Raw genomic sequence first — 14563 nt, 5'->3', positions numbered from 1 at the left:
CCAAAATATCTGCTGCTAAGCGAGACAGTCCTTTGGTGAGTTTTGCCCCATTTTACGACCACAGTTGTTAAGCGAATTGCTGCAATTCTTAATCACATGGTTGTGAAGCGAAGCCGGCTTCCCCATTGACCTTGCTTGTCAGAAGGTCGCAAAAGCGGATCACCCAGGACACTGCAACCGGTCATAAATATGAGTCAGCCGCTAAGCGTCTGAATTTTGGTCACGGGACCGTGTGGATGCTGCAATGGTTGTAAGGGTGGAAAATGGTCATAAGTCACTTTTTTCAGTGCCGTTGCAATTTTGAATGGTCCCTAAACAAAAAGTTGTTAAGTCGAGGACTATTTGTATATAGGGGGAAAACCCAAAACACACCTAAGTTACTAACGTGTCAGGCTTGGACTTGCTGCTAAAACAGAGCTGCTGCTGTGAAAGAGGGTAGCAGCTGCAGCCTTGTTTTGTTAAACGAGTCCTGTTGCGGTCCAGCCTGATCATTAATCTGCTGCCATCAGCAGGTCAAGCTTTCCGTGGCATGAGGACCGATGCATTATCACCTACCCGTATCCGTGGGTCAGGCTGCTATTAAATACTCATCAAAGGCCAGCCAAGAAAAGGAGGAGATAGTGAAACTTCTCCATTTCTTTTGGCTTCAAGAGCAACCATTAAGGTTGACCTGCATCTAATAGGAGAGGAAGGTGCACTAGAAGGACGGGGTTATTTTTCATCTGAACTGGGAATGCTCAAAATAGCCTGCACCATTTTGAGTGTTCCCAGCTCAGATCAAACCATTCCATGCCTTGTCTAGGGAGATTCTCAGTCATGCAGGTTGCGGTTGTCCCAAAGGTGCTTTTTCAAGAGGCAACCGGGCTTCAGTTCAGAGCTGAAGAAGCTTCTTGGATGAGAAGCGAAACGTCTTCAAGGAAAACAAAGGAAGTCCAGCTGCCTCTTGAAAAAGCACCTTTGGGATATTCCATGCCTTTCTCACACCTTCCTATACTGTTGTGGATGATTTGATTCAGGGGACCAGAAATGTCTTCCGTGCTGTTAAGAGGCATTGAATGAATTCCCATTGGTAACGGGATTTTTTTAATACAACTCCTATTTACATAAAACGTACAAATGCGGTTGTAGTGTTCAATCTCTTTCTGAAAAAGCTTGGTTGGTCACAAAGGAAAACTTTCAAAAATAGAAGAGAGAACAAGTGACCTCAGTAAAACTTGAAATGGTGGCTCATTTTCCTTACTACCTTGTGAGATTCTCCTTTTAATCTCCCTGCCTAGAAACTAACATGTGAAAACATACAACAGCTAAGACTGGATCTGCGTTTTTCCCAATCCCACAGGAAAAAAAAAACAATGTCAGAGCTGCATTCATTTAGGAAGTTGCATGGAGCAGAATGGCTAACTCTCTCCCAGCAGTGTCCAAATCCCTCTCTCTGGTAGCCATTTTAAATAATGACATAAATACAACTCTTTGCAAGTATACAGCTTAGACATTTCTTACATGACATTTCATGACATTTTCTCCCCAAGCGGTCGACATACTTGTGTTCAATATGTAGTTGTTGTTTTTTAAGTTGAACCACATTCTTGAAAACTGGTTGAACTCAAAAGCTGGCATGAATGTATCTCACCAGAGCAATAAATATTAGTTGCTGCCTATAGCTACAAAAGTGAGAGTATTTGAGTGTCTGCCACTTCCATCTGTTTCCACAATATCTCACCTAAAAGACTGCAACGCTACTAGAGCAGGGGTGTCAAACTGAAGGCCCGGGGGGGTGTGGATCCGGCCTACGGAGTGCTTTGGCCCATGGGGCCGCTTTGGAAACAGCAAAGGACTGGCCCATTGTGCCTCTGCCAGCAAAAATGAAGCTTGGGCCCCTCCTGAGCTCTGTTTTTGCTGGCAGAAGGTTGCAGGAGGCTGTTGCAGCCTAAAATGGAGCTCGGAAGCCCGTTTTCTCTGGCAGAGTGCTCCGTCCACCACAAGTGCCCCCGACGTGAATGACGTCAAGCTGGCCACACCCAGCCTGGCCACGCCCACTCCAGCCCCGCCCCCCACCTTGAAGCGGCCCTCAATGAAATGGAGTTTGACACCCCTGTACTAGAAGGTTTGCAGAGCTCTGAAGCCTGTGATACCGAATGGCAAAATGAAATTATTTCTGGTATTAGAACAAGCTACTAATGAGCAAAGATCCCAATCTATCAGAGCATAGCTAACTGGAGCATGGAGGGTTCTTTTCCTCCCTGGATTTGGGTTACTAACAGATAATGGACAAGAAGAAGAGACAAAGAGGAAAAGAAATGAAATTAAGAGAACTAATGTGCTCACCTCGTCTCTTAACAGAAAGGACTGGGGAATAATTATCAACCCATGGCTGAGATTTGATTTCAATCAGACTAAAGCTGGCCAAAAAAAAAAAAAAAAAGACGGGGGGGGGGGGGCTCTGCTTGTCTTTCCCTTCCCTTCTTTAATAGCAGATTAAGTTACAAAAATCAGCAGGCAGTGCTTGTCATGACATGGAGATGAACATTATGATTTGCTAATGCCTGTAAATCTAGCCGCTCTCAGAGAGACAGGAGAAGGGCATAGCAACAAATGGGCCCCTGGATAGCCACAGGGATACAAATAGCAAAGCCCGCCAGGGTGAAGGACTTGGGAGAAAATCAAAGGGGCAAATCACCAGCTTTGTCATCCTTCCAAGAAGCCTCTGGAAAAAAAAAATAAAAAGACGGGGAAATTTTCCAGAGGGGGAAGAAGGGTGAATCGGGTGTCTAGGAAGAAGGGATTCTCAGAAGGAAGGGTGTTTACTCGAGAAGTGCTAACCCAAAGGGGCGGGGGAGGACCTCAAAACCTTGAAGCTCCCATAGGGCCTGGCCTCTTTTCTGCAGAGCGATTGGCGCAGCAACCCCTTGTTCGCGGTTGGGAAGGCAAGGCCGATGGTTGGTAATGTCGTTTTGTGCTTTTAGGAAAGCAGAACGGGGCAAGGGCCGGAAGCAGCAGCTACAGGAAGGCACGCCCAGGGAACTTCAGGACCATATTGAGCAGGTAACGGTGAGGAAAGGAGGCGATTTCCCGCCATCTTTGAGGGATTCATCACAAGCTGGGAGCCGGATCTTCCTTCCTCTTGCCTCTTCCTTTGTCCGTTGTGCTCGTCTTAGCTCATCCTCCCACATCATTCCGGAGGAAGGTGGGTGTTGAGACTCCAAGTGCAGCAAGAAGGGCAGGGGGGAATCTCCCCATGTTAGGCCAGTAGGGGAATCCAAGAAAGTCCGTAGAGTTCAGGTTCCCGCCTCGTTCTTCACAGGGTGGTGCATGCGTGTGTGTGTGCGTGTGCGTGTGTGTGTGTGTAAAGATCCAGCATCCCCCACAGCTGCACTGTTCTCTAACTCCCTTGGCACATTCATAACATTTGGCCTCCTGACTGAAAACGGCTCAGTTCATCTGATGGAGCCTTTCGGCTTCTGGGCACAAGTTCCTTATTATCATGAAGTGTTATTTTTTTTCTTTAAAAAAAAAAAGAGTCTGTAAAAAAAAAAAAGCAGTTCTCTGGCACCTCCTCGCCCTTGGCATTTTCTGACCCTCTGCTGCTGCTGCTGCTGCTGCTGCTTCTCCACCTCAGCACAGAGCATCGGTGGGGACGGCGGTGGGTGCTGCCTTGTTTTCGTTCTACCCGACTGTCCCTTGGTCACCTCACAAGTCTGTGACTTTGTTCTCCACTGCCGCGGCAATCTGTTGCAGGCGGTATCCCAGCTGCATTTTCTGTGCGATTGGGTCTTCTTCCAAGGCTGTGATGATCTGTGGGCAGAACCAGAGCTATTAACCAACGACTGCCTCCCACCATCAGGCCTGGATATTTGAAGGAATGCCTCAAAGGGAGAAATCTCTCTCTCCTAGAGACAGGCCTCCTGGGACAGTTCATCTAAACCAGGGGTGTCAAACTCAAGGCCCACGGGCTGGATCCGGCCTGCGGGATGCTTAAATCTGGCCTGGAAATTTATTTATTTATTTGATTTGATTTGTCGATCGCTTACAAGATAATAGATATAAAGTATAAACATGAGTAAGAATACAGGAAATAGGTACAAATAAATGGGGACAATAGGACAGGGGCGAGAGGCATGATGGTGCACTTATGCATGTCCCTTACAGGCCTCTTAGGAAGGGGGTGAGGTCAACAGTGGTTATTTTGAGGTTAAATAGCAAAGGACTGGCAGCCAAAACAGCCCCCCATGTCCCATTTTTGGCCTCAACGGCCTCCTGCAGCACCTTGCCGGCCAAAATGAGGCATGGGGGAGCTGTGTTTTGCACCCCGTTTTGGCCAGCAGGGTGTTGCAGGAGGCATCCGTCTCCCGCCTGCCACCAACCAGCCTGCGGAAGAGAACTACAACGCTCATCCGGCCCTTAAAGAAATCCAATTTGATACCCCTGATCTAAACCTTCTCAAATCTCGGAAGTTTTGACCGATCCGTTCTGGGTGTTTTCCTTGCCTGATACAGGGCATCTGCTAGCATTGGGGCCTTTTTGATGGTGATGTTCTAACTGTGGAGTGTGCTCCTTCAGACCTGGAGAACTGGATTCTTCCCTGCGCTCAAAATCGGTCCCCAGATTTCCTTTCCTTACTGACCCTTTCCAAGGAGCCAAGGAGAAGCATGAAAACAGAGGTCTGTGGCATGGAGTGAGAGGATTTTTAAGTTTATTAAATTCAGTTTGAAAAAATGCAAGAAGCAGATTGCTTTACGGGGACTTTCTTTCTCTTTAGTCACCAATGCTCCAAAAACTCTGGTGGAATACAATCTGAAGATATTGCTTTGCCAGTGGGGCATCCGAAGAGAGCCATAATCTTATTTGTGTTCATTTGTCACCACATTCACAATAGGGGAGATGGGTGTGGTGTCTCTAGGTCACCCTCCCTCCAACAAAACGAAGCAAAAACCAAGCTGGAAGGAAAATAGCCTCACCTGATCATAGTATTTGTTGATGTACTTGTAGAGTTCATGCAGAGCCACCAAAGAATTGAGTTCACCTGAGTAATTCTGTAAGCAAGAGATACCAGCTATTTTTAGTTACGGGAGCCAAAGCCTCACCAAGCCATGTTTCAAAGTACAGTAGATCGAGTTCCACGCTGGGCAGGCCAGGTGGCAAATGAGTCACAGACTCCCTGACACTAAGGCAGATGAATTGCCTCCTCTTCTCCATTTCATGCCTCTCTCATCATATCTTATCGGAGCCTTTTGGCTGGAGGTGCCCAAGGAACGAACAAGGGCTGCATGAGCAGAGTTAGGCCTGCAACCTGTGGATGATCTGAATTAATCCTAGTTTTATGGAGATCCTCAGTCATCCTCAGTCATCCTGGTCATGATTGTTCCAAAGGTGCTTTTTCCAAGGGGCAACTGGACTTTCTGGGGTTTTTTTTTGGCTTTGAAGACGTTTTGCTTCTCATCCAAAAAGGATCACCTGTGGGATGATCCTAGTTTTCCTTACAGTCTCTTTTACCAAGCGGCTATAGGGCAGCCCGAGAGGAGATCCAGGAAGCGTGAGCTAATTCTGCCCTACAGGTAGCCCTTGACTTACAGCCATTTGAAGTTATGACAGTGGTTAAAAAAAGGGGGGGGGGACTTCTGACCTGGGCCTGAAGTTATAGCCAAGGCAGCACCTCCAGCAGCATAAAATTCAGGTGCTGGGCAGCCAGGTGTTCTGACCCAGCTCCCCAAACACAGCAAACCCTCTGTAGTTAAATAAATGTTCTCTTTATTAGGAGTGCCGGCAACCCCAGCAAACAGTCTCTCTCTTCAATGCAGGCTAACAAGTCTGTCTGGCAGGGAAATGAATAGTTCTCTGCCACACCTAAATTCATCTCCACCCCCTGCCTTTTATCCCCAGAGCTAGGATGAGGCATCGCTAGCAGCGGTGACTCTTCCTTCCCAAGGACCGGCCCACATATTTCCACTGCTCTCCTCTCCTCTCCCTTCTGTGCATCCGCAGGAACGTGGACCCAGCTGTTCCTCCTCTTCCTCAGCAGCCACCTCCAGACCCGGGGGATGTTGACACTCCAGTTGAGGGCTGACAGGTGGTCCAGTCTCCGCCTCTGTGTGTGTTTGTCTGCCAGCTCCATTCCCTCTTCCCCCTTGGAGCCCCAGGTTGCCTTGGTGCTGACCCAGACTCCCAGGCCTCCTCCTCCTCCTCTGATCTGGCTGTTGGAGGGGCCGGCGGTTGACAGGCTAGAACAACCAGGCCTCACTTACAACCACAAGGTTGCTTCAACTCCCATACCTCCTATCTCCCCCCTTATCTGTGCCCCCCTTTGCACCCGGCCACCCTGCATTCCACTGCCTCAGCCTACTTTTGCCATTGTCTTGCTTTTGCTGCTGACAATGTGTGCCCCGCCCTAGTGCTTCGCACCAAGCAGTCCCTTTGCACAAAGCTGGTAAAAGCAAGGCAGCTACAGCAAGCAGGCTGTGTACCAAGGGGCTTGCTTTTGCCTGCTAGGGCACACCTTGACAGGAGGAGCTGAGGTCGCTGGGGCTTCCTGGGGTGTGGCCAGCATCCCAAGAGTACAGTTTTGGGGTTGCCGGCTACTCTACAAGGGGGGCCGCAGGGGGGCCAAAGGGCAGAGGGAAGATAGGTTCATTACAGGTATAGTTCTTGCCAAAAACCAGAAATAAGTGGCAGGTTTTAGCAAAGAGGTAGTGAAATGCAGTCCTGTGACTGTGGAGAGCGGCAAACAGTGGTGCATGTGGCTGTGTCGCCTTGTGCCTGAGGTCTGGTCATGTGACCTGGGGGAGATCAACCATCGGGACTTCAGAACCTCACAGCCGTAACTCCCCCTTTCCAGGTCAGTCATAACTTTGAAGAGTTGCTAAGCCACAGGTCATAAGCCGAGGTAGTCCTCGACTACCTGTAATGAAATCACAAGTGGCAAAGAACACCAATGCCGCTTCTAAGAACGGCCCTCATAAAGGCCCTGGCTAGGAACGTGTACAGAAAAAAGGAAGGGTGCAGCTGCGAGGACTCTCACCCGTGACAGCTCCGCCAAGGCAGAATTCATCTCTTGATCGCTAGCCGAGATGGTTTGGCGAATATCTGCATAGTACCTGCAGAAGAGAAAGGTTCTTTCTTATTATGGTTGCATCCAGCTTCTCATCTGTCCATTCTCCTTCTCTGAATATATCTGGACTCCTGTCATGCCCCTGTCGGAATTTGATTTGGAGGGGGAGCCTGAGCAGCTGATAGGGAGTGGAAGTGTGGCTCCCTTGGCTGTGGAAGAAACTGGGGAAGGGCAAAGCCTGGCTGGGCAGAGCAGGGGAGAGGTATAGCAAGGCAGAAGGAATTCGGAGGAAGACCCAGGTCCATCCCCTCTTCATCCTAGGGCAGGCAGGCCGGAACGGAGAAGGGAGCAACGTGAGTTGCGTGGATTACGGGGGAGGAAAGGGCCCTGATTCCCTTCATTAGCTGCAACTGGGAACACAGTGTTTAAAAAGGGGAGTTGCGCACAGCCAACGGTTGAGAGCAAATTGTGAATTATCTGGTATTGTCGAGGCTTATCTGGGTTCCTGACATCTTCCCAACTGTGTTTGTTTTGCTGGCCTTTCAAGTCTGCAATTCCTTCTCCTGCCCTGTCAAGTTAATTACTGCAGTGTGGTTTGCGTGGACTTTTATTTACAGTTTGTATGTACTTCGTTTTCGTACTGAATTTCCTCTACTTAAAGGCTGGGAGAGTTTCTTTTCTAGCCGAAGGTAATCTGGACATTGGAGGCAAAATTGGAGGTACTAAAGGGACTCTTCTTACTTATGTGACTGTGTTGCCTTTGTACCACACCCCAGGTCATCACACCTCCCTTCGCATCTTCTTCCTTACCTTTCCACCATCTGTTTATAGCGTGGAATGTCACGGGCATAGAGCAGCTTGTTAATTGGGGAATCCTGGAAAGGCCACCAGAGAAGCAAGACGTTAATTTCACTGCCCAGAAAATTTTACACACCATGAAAACAATTAACACTCTCTCAGGGGGAATGAGACGGAAAGGAAGAAAAAGCTGTAACTGTAGGCACTGACAGAACGCTTCCATTTCCTCTCCTTATCCAAGCAATCACACCTGAATCTTCCTCTGAAAAACGGGCGGGGTGCTCCTTAGCACTGCTGGCATCGCTAGTATTAGCTAAGGGATGTCCATGATAATGCAGCAACCACATCTCCTATGACAAGGTACGCTAATGCTCATAAAGTAGCATTTTCCCTTTAAGAAAATGCTGCGGCTTCTATACCAGAAGGAGACAATATAGCCATATGAGAACTAGCCATCTGAGAGAAAGACAAGAATAGAAAATAGAATAGAATAGAATAGAATAGAATAGAATAGAATAGAATAGAATAGAATAGAATAGAATAGAATAGAATAGAACAGAACAGAATAGAGAAAGAATAGAATAGAATAATATGGAATAGAGAAAGAATAGAATAGAATAGAACAGAATAGAATAGAATACAATAGAATAATATAGAATAGAATAGAGAAAGAATAGAATAGAATAATATAGAATAGAATAATAGAATAGAATAAAATAGAATAGAATAGAATAGTAGAATAGAATAATATAGAATAGGGAAAGAACAGAATAGAATAGAAGTAGACGTAGACATAGACATAGAAATAGAACAAGAGTTGGGAGGGACCTTGGAGGTCTTCTAGTCCAACCCCCTGTAGCATTTCAGACAAAAGGTTGTCCAATCTCTTCTTAAAAACTTCCAGTGTTGGATATTCACAACTTCTGAAGGCAAGTTGTTCCACTGATTAATTGTTCTAACTGTCAGGAAATTCCTCCTTAGTTCTAAGTTGCTTGTCTCCTAGATTAGTTTCCCCCCATTGCTTCTTGTCCTGCCCTCAGGTGCTTTGGAGAAGAGCTTGACTCCCTCTTCTTTGTGGCAGCCCCTGAGATACTGGAACACTGCTATCATGTCACCCCTAGTCCTTCTTTTCATCAGACTAGACATACCCAGTTCCATCAACCGTCCTGTCCCCTAATCATCTTTGTTGCTCTTCTCTGCACTCTATATCATCTCAACATTTTTTTTTACATCATGGCGACCAAAACTGGATGCGGTATTCCAAGTACGGCCTTACCAAAGGCATCATAAAGTGGTATTAACCCTTCACGTGATCTTGATTCTATTCCCTCTGTCTATTCAGCCTAGATCCAAAAAACCTGGATACCCTGTCACAATGCCTCTTGAACCAGGAAACAACCATTTGGGGGACATGGCTTCCAGATTCTCTTCACATTCATTCTCAGCTGCATTCTTCCAGGCTTACCCGACCCAGTTTGTGGTCAGCGAGGGTGCAGGAGTCCATGAAGGTCTGAGCAATGACCAAGAGCACAGCGTCCACATTATCTGACGTCTGCACATCAAACACAAACTGGGGGTTCTTGATGATGTTGATCCAGAACCTTAAAGGCAGGCTGCAGGAAGGGAAAAAAAGGCTCAGTTGAGAGTACTTGGCACGACCCCCTAACTTGTAGAGGCTGGCAAACGACACGCTCACGACAACATCAGGACACAAATGATGTCAGTTATGTAAACGTCATCCTCAACTTACAACTGGCCGCTTAGTAACTGTCCGAAGTCGCAACAGACCTAACATGGAAGGTATTTATGACACAGGTGTATAGTTCTGATGGTTGGGCTCCCCTGTGGTCACATGACCAAACTACAGGCACTTGGCAACCAGGCTGCAGTATCCTGTGTGCCACATGACCAGGTTTTATGACAGTTTTGCTGAAAACCAGAATTTACTTCAGTTTTGGGGACAAAAAGTGTCCAATAGTGAATCTCTATAGAGATTCTCAGTCATTCAGATCATGGTTGTCCCAAAGGTCCTTTTTTTTTTTTCCCAGAGGTAATTGGACATTCTGATTTTTCTTTGAAGACGTTTTCCTTCTCATCCAAGAAGCTTCTTCAGCTCTGACTGGATTCTGAATCCTCCCATTCCCCACCATCCAGTCAGAGCTGAAGAAGCTTCTTGGATGAGAAGTGAAACATCTTCAAAGAAAAACCAATAAAATTTAGTTATCTCTTGGAAAAAAAAAGCACCTTTGGGTGCCCAATAGTTAATATAGATCTCTTTATTGATTAGCCCTTGGGCCATATCAAAGTGCAAACTTCCAGAAACAAATTATTACTAAACTTTGATCAAAGCAATTAAAAATGGAATCGGATAAAATACGATTTCAGATGAAATTGGAATAAAATACGATTTAAAATGAAATTGGAATAAAATACAGTCTAAAATGAAATTGAAATACGATAATTTAAGATATAGATAAAACATGATAAAATTATATTTTGGTGCCACTCTGCAATCTACACCCGTCAGTCCCCAAATATGCAGATCTCAACCAAACCATTTTGCTTAACCAGTGTGCTATGTTTATTTTCAGATTCTAGCCACACATCAGGTAAGTTGTTTTGAGATGCGGATTCCAATGGGTCATTCATATAGTATAGAGACCCAGGTCACTCACCCTATAGGTTTGCTTAACAACCCCAGAGGCCTTTTTACAACTGCACAGTTTGCTTAATAACTGTCACAAAATACATAAAACTGACTTGGTCGTGCGACAGACCCATTTTACAACGATCATATTGACTGTACTTGTGTAGTGTCATGACATCATTACGCAATCATGTCATTTGTGCAGTGATGCAAATGAGACCCAGGTCACCATATCGTTGTCATGGCGGTTTGGAGCTGCCTACAAATGAAATGCGCTCAGCGCACCAGTGAATTAAGTAAGTAACAGTTAGGTTACTACTGTACGAACGGTGCAAAACGTGCCAGTTTCATGTGTGTGTGACGTATTTCTGTAGTACAATATACAGGCTACTTAACTAAGCCTATAAAACACGAAACAGCATAGTTTACCCTATTTTCCTCCAACTGCAGTGCCTACAAAATTTCTAATTGCTCTGACTTACAGATAAACCCCTTCCCATTGGTGCCATATTCACCATCCCATCCAGGCTGGTCCATAATTTTCTGAGTGTAATATGCCCTATCTGTAAAATAAGATTATTAATATCACAGAGATGATATTATGCTGGGCATCAGCAGAGTTTGGTGAGGTTATTATCTTCCGTGGGGAAATGAAGAGCAAACAAATAAATAGCACAAACGAGACATTCAGCTTTTGAGAAGTGGCTCCCAGTAGATTTGGTTGCTTACCTATTTGTTTTCCAGATATGGATGGTTTCTGGATCTGTGATCCCATGATTCAGTGCTTGCTCATCTAGCAGGTCAAAAAAATATTTCACAGCCAGAGGGACAGGACGATTGGTACTGAGGATCACTTGGAATAAATCGTCTACAAATTTCTGTAGCGTCCCCTACAAGCAAATATAGCACAAGTCAGACGAAGTTATGGCACAGTTCTCTTTGGGGGCTAACAAACACAAGAGCAATGAAAACCTTGAAGGAAAAGTCCAGGATAAATGTATAGCATAGAACCAGCCAATGGATGTTATGGATTCCCCCATTATGTGTCAAAGTGGGAAAGGTGATCCCAACATGTAGTTCTGATCTAAGGAAAACCGGCTAAGGAAATCACAAATTCTGTGGGCTAGAGAATCCTGATAGGGCAGAGGTCTTCAACTTGTGGATTTCAACTCCCAGAATTCCTCAACCAGCCATGCTGACTGGGGAATTCTGTGCATTGAAGTCCATGTGTCAGCAAGTTTGGACACCCCTGAGATAGTTAAAGAGAAGAAAAAAATAGCTGGTCATTTCCTATACAAATTTTTTTTTACAAGATCTCTTTAAACCAGGCTATTTGTTGCCATTCATCTTAATCTCCACTAACACAAAAATCTTTCTATCACAGAGTTGGAAAGAAAAAAAAATGGGCATCTATCGGTATCTTAAATACCTTTTCCTAGGGAGCCCTTAGAAGTATATTGTGTTAGGGAAATTCTCAGTTCTCCTAACATTATTACTACACCTTGTGTCAAAGAATCCCATAGGGTAGCTATGCCCAATGTATGGAAATGTTTCCTTTCATCTGTCCTAATTTGTCCTCCAATTAAATTCCCAATAAATAACAGTATGGATGAGATCAAGTCAAGGAAACTGGACCCGCATTTGTGCATGTTTCTTCAGGAGAAAGTCTTATTCTTTCAATAGACCTTCCTCCAAAGATTGCACCTGGGGACATAAAGCCAGAAAGAATTGCTAGGAATAAACAGAGCAGAACTAAAGACTGGATCCCTTCTTACCTTCATGGAAAGAAGGCGTGTTAGATAGATCTCCGGAATCGCTTTGGCTCTCTCCCGTTCCCGCAAACTCCCTCGCCGATGTTTAGGCAGCTCAGGTTCTTCGGTCGATTTCACCAGGTGCCAAAGTTTCATGCCACCCTCATCTGCATCCTCCAGCATTGGAGTTTCTAAGACACAAGCCAGCATAAGACCACTCTGGATGACTGGCAGTGGATCATCAGGTGGCAGCTGCTCAATTTGTCAACCGAACATTTTTCTTTCTTTATTCTTAAATTAACCTGCTAATTAACTTTCAGTCCATTTTTGTTCCTTTGTCCATTCGGTCCACCCAAGCTGCTTTTCCCCTAATAACCAAATAAGAGTTGAAGTGGTGACTTACTCTCTCCAGGGATGTAATCCTGATTCTCCCTGGGAAGGTGCTTGGTCATACGAGGGACTAGTGCAACAGTGGCTCCATCAGGCACCTGAGAGCATGGACAAAACAAACTGGGTTAAACAGTTTTCTGGACTCATCATCTTGTTGCATTGTTTTTCAGTGAAAAATATCTGGAAGTTGGCACCATTTTTTCTCCTTGTGTGCTAATGTGACATAACAGGTATGATATGACTTTTGATGTAATTAGAGCAGAGTCTACACAGTTCAGCGGTGTCCATAATTTAAAATGCTTGGAGGTTGACAGGACAGGCTTTACCTCCAAAATACTTAGGGTCAGGATTCCCTTATGAAGAATTTATTTTTAAATCTAGCCTCTTTTATTTGATCACAGCATTTGTTGTTAATGGCAGGTAATTATTTATTTATGTATATATATCTGGTTTTTCCTGTACTGTACTGAAGCAGTAAGAGTGGTTTTTCACATACATTATTGCAATAGGTTAAAGAAACATTAAAACCTAACTATCAGCATATAATATTTTATGGCATGTTTTTACCTCAGCAGCACAGAATTTAGTCATGGTGTCAGTAATAATAATACAAGAATCATTAAGTAAAAGCTCAATTCAACTGTGGTCTAAGCTTTCCTGAATACTGGACACAGAAGAAGTGAAAAAAGAGAATTCAATTTCCCTTTACAAATTTCAGTATAGCAGAATCGGGGAGGGCCAATTAATTTCATCTGAATCACAAGAGTAAACTAATTTAAATAAGCCCAGCATCTACCAGGTCACCTAGCCCCCATACCTCAGGATAAACAAGAATCTAGCTTGTGATTCCAGAAGCTGCTAGTTTGAACTCTATAGCCTTCCTCCAGCCTGGAGAATAGTCATCTGCCAATAGATTGAGATACAATGATAGCAGCATACAAAAAAATGGGTAAGCACTGGTTTCCAGTAAAAATGTCATAAATCAGTCATGTGACCACGGGATGCTGTAAACACGTGGGTCAATTGCTGGGCATCCAAAGTGCAGTTATGTGGCCGCAAAGGGGGTCCTGGATATCAGAACTTCAAATCCAGGTCATAAGTCCCTTTTTTTGGTTCATTGTAACTTTGAACAATCTACGTAACCGGACATAAGTTGAGGACTATCCATAGTTGGCAGAGGGTTGCCTGAAATTACAGGTAGTCCTCACCTTACAGCCATTCATTTAGGGTCTGCCCAAAGTTACAATGGCACTGAAAAAAGTGCCGTAAAATGGGGCAAAATTCACTTAATCTTGCTTAGCAATAGAAGTTTTAGGATCAATTGTGGTCGTAATTCAAGAACTGCCCATATCTATACAGGGACAGATGCTGTTCCAATGGTAGGCAAGTTATCTGTCTTATTTACTCTGTCCTGGAGGACCAGCTATAAAGGTTGGTTGTCTATGGAGATTTCTCCATCATCCACATCGTGGTTGTTCCAAAGATGCTTTTCAAAAGGCAACTGGACTTTCTTGTTGTTGTTTTCCCCTCCTTGGAAGTTCAGCTGCCTTTTGAAAAGCGCCTTTTGGAACCACTGTATAAAGGCTGATCTTTAAAAACTCTTATGGGGGTAATAAAGGAGCCGGTTAAAAACGTTCCAGACGCAGCAGATGGATTGGGATGAGTTGTCGTCCGAAGGTGTGATGAAATGCCTAACTGGCTTTGGGAATAGAGGAGACAATTAAGGGAGGAAACGTGGCAATTACACAAGAGACTTTTAAATCCAGGGTAGAGAGGATGGAGGGGAAAGAGACTCACGAGGAACGCCACCTTAATTTTGCTGTGGTACATGTTGAGATAGAGCAGGGGTTCCCAGCCTTTTCCATACCCCGCGCCCCTAGAATGCTTCTGATATATTCTCATGCCTCTTTTTAAAAAATTTTATGCATATAATTA

The 14563-nt window shown here is 44.9% G+C and overlaps 1 protein-coding gene across 2 annotated transcripts in view; it reads right to left on the bottom strand.

Annotated features, from left to right (window-relative positions):
- Positions 1 to 3508: 3508 nt before the first annotated feature.
- The window catches only part of PLXNB1 (plexin B1), a 170247-nt gene continuing 159192 nt past the window's right edge, over positions 3509 to 14563 (bottom strand). For both annotated transcript variants that reach the window (XM_087923446.1, XM_087923447.1), the window contains 8 exons: positions 12642 to 12726; positions 12263 to 12429; positions 11217 to 11377; positions 9306 to 9453; positions 7853 to 7917; positions 7013 to 7088; positions 4956 to 5030; positions 3509 to 3792 (listed from right to left, as the gene is read on the bottom strand). In XM_087923446.1, the coding sequence (XP_087779572.1) occupies positions 3688 to 3792; positions 4956 to 5030; positions 7013 to 7088; positions 7853 to 7917; positions 9306 to 9453; positions 11217 to 11377; positions 12263 to 12429; positions 12642 to 12726 (882 nt within the window). In that variant the 3' untranslated portion in view covers positions 3509 to 3687. The remainder of the gene's footprint in view (positions 3793 to 4955; positions 5031 to 7012; positions 7089 to 7852; positions 7918 to 9305; positions 9454 to 11216; positions 11378 to 12262; positions 12430 to 12641; positions 12727 to 14563) is intronic.

This window comes from Pseudonaja textilis, chromosome 2 (genome assembly GCF_049901715.1).
Source record: "Pseudonaja textilis isolate UNSWEBS1 chromosome 2, rPseTex1.2, whole genome shotgun sequence".
Taxonomy (NCBI): Eukaryota; Metazoa; Chordata; class Lepidosauria; order Squamata; family Elapidae; genus Pseudonaja; species Pseudonaja textilis.
This window is presented reverse-complemented; position numbering and strand designations above follow the sequence as displayed.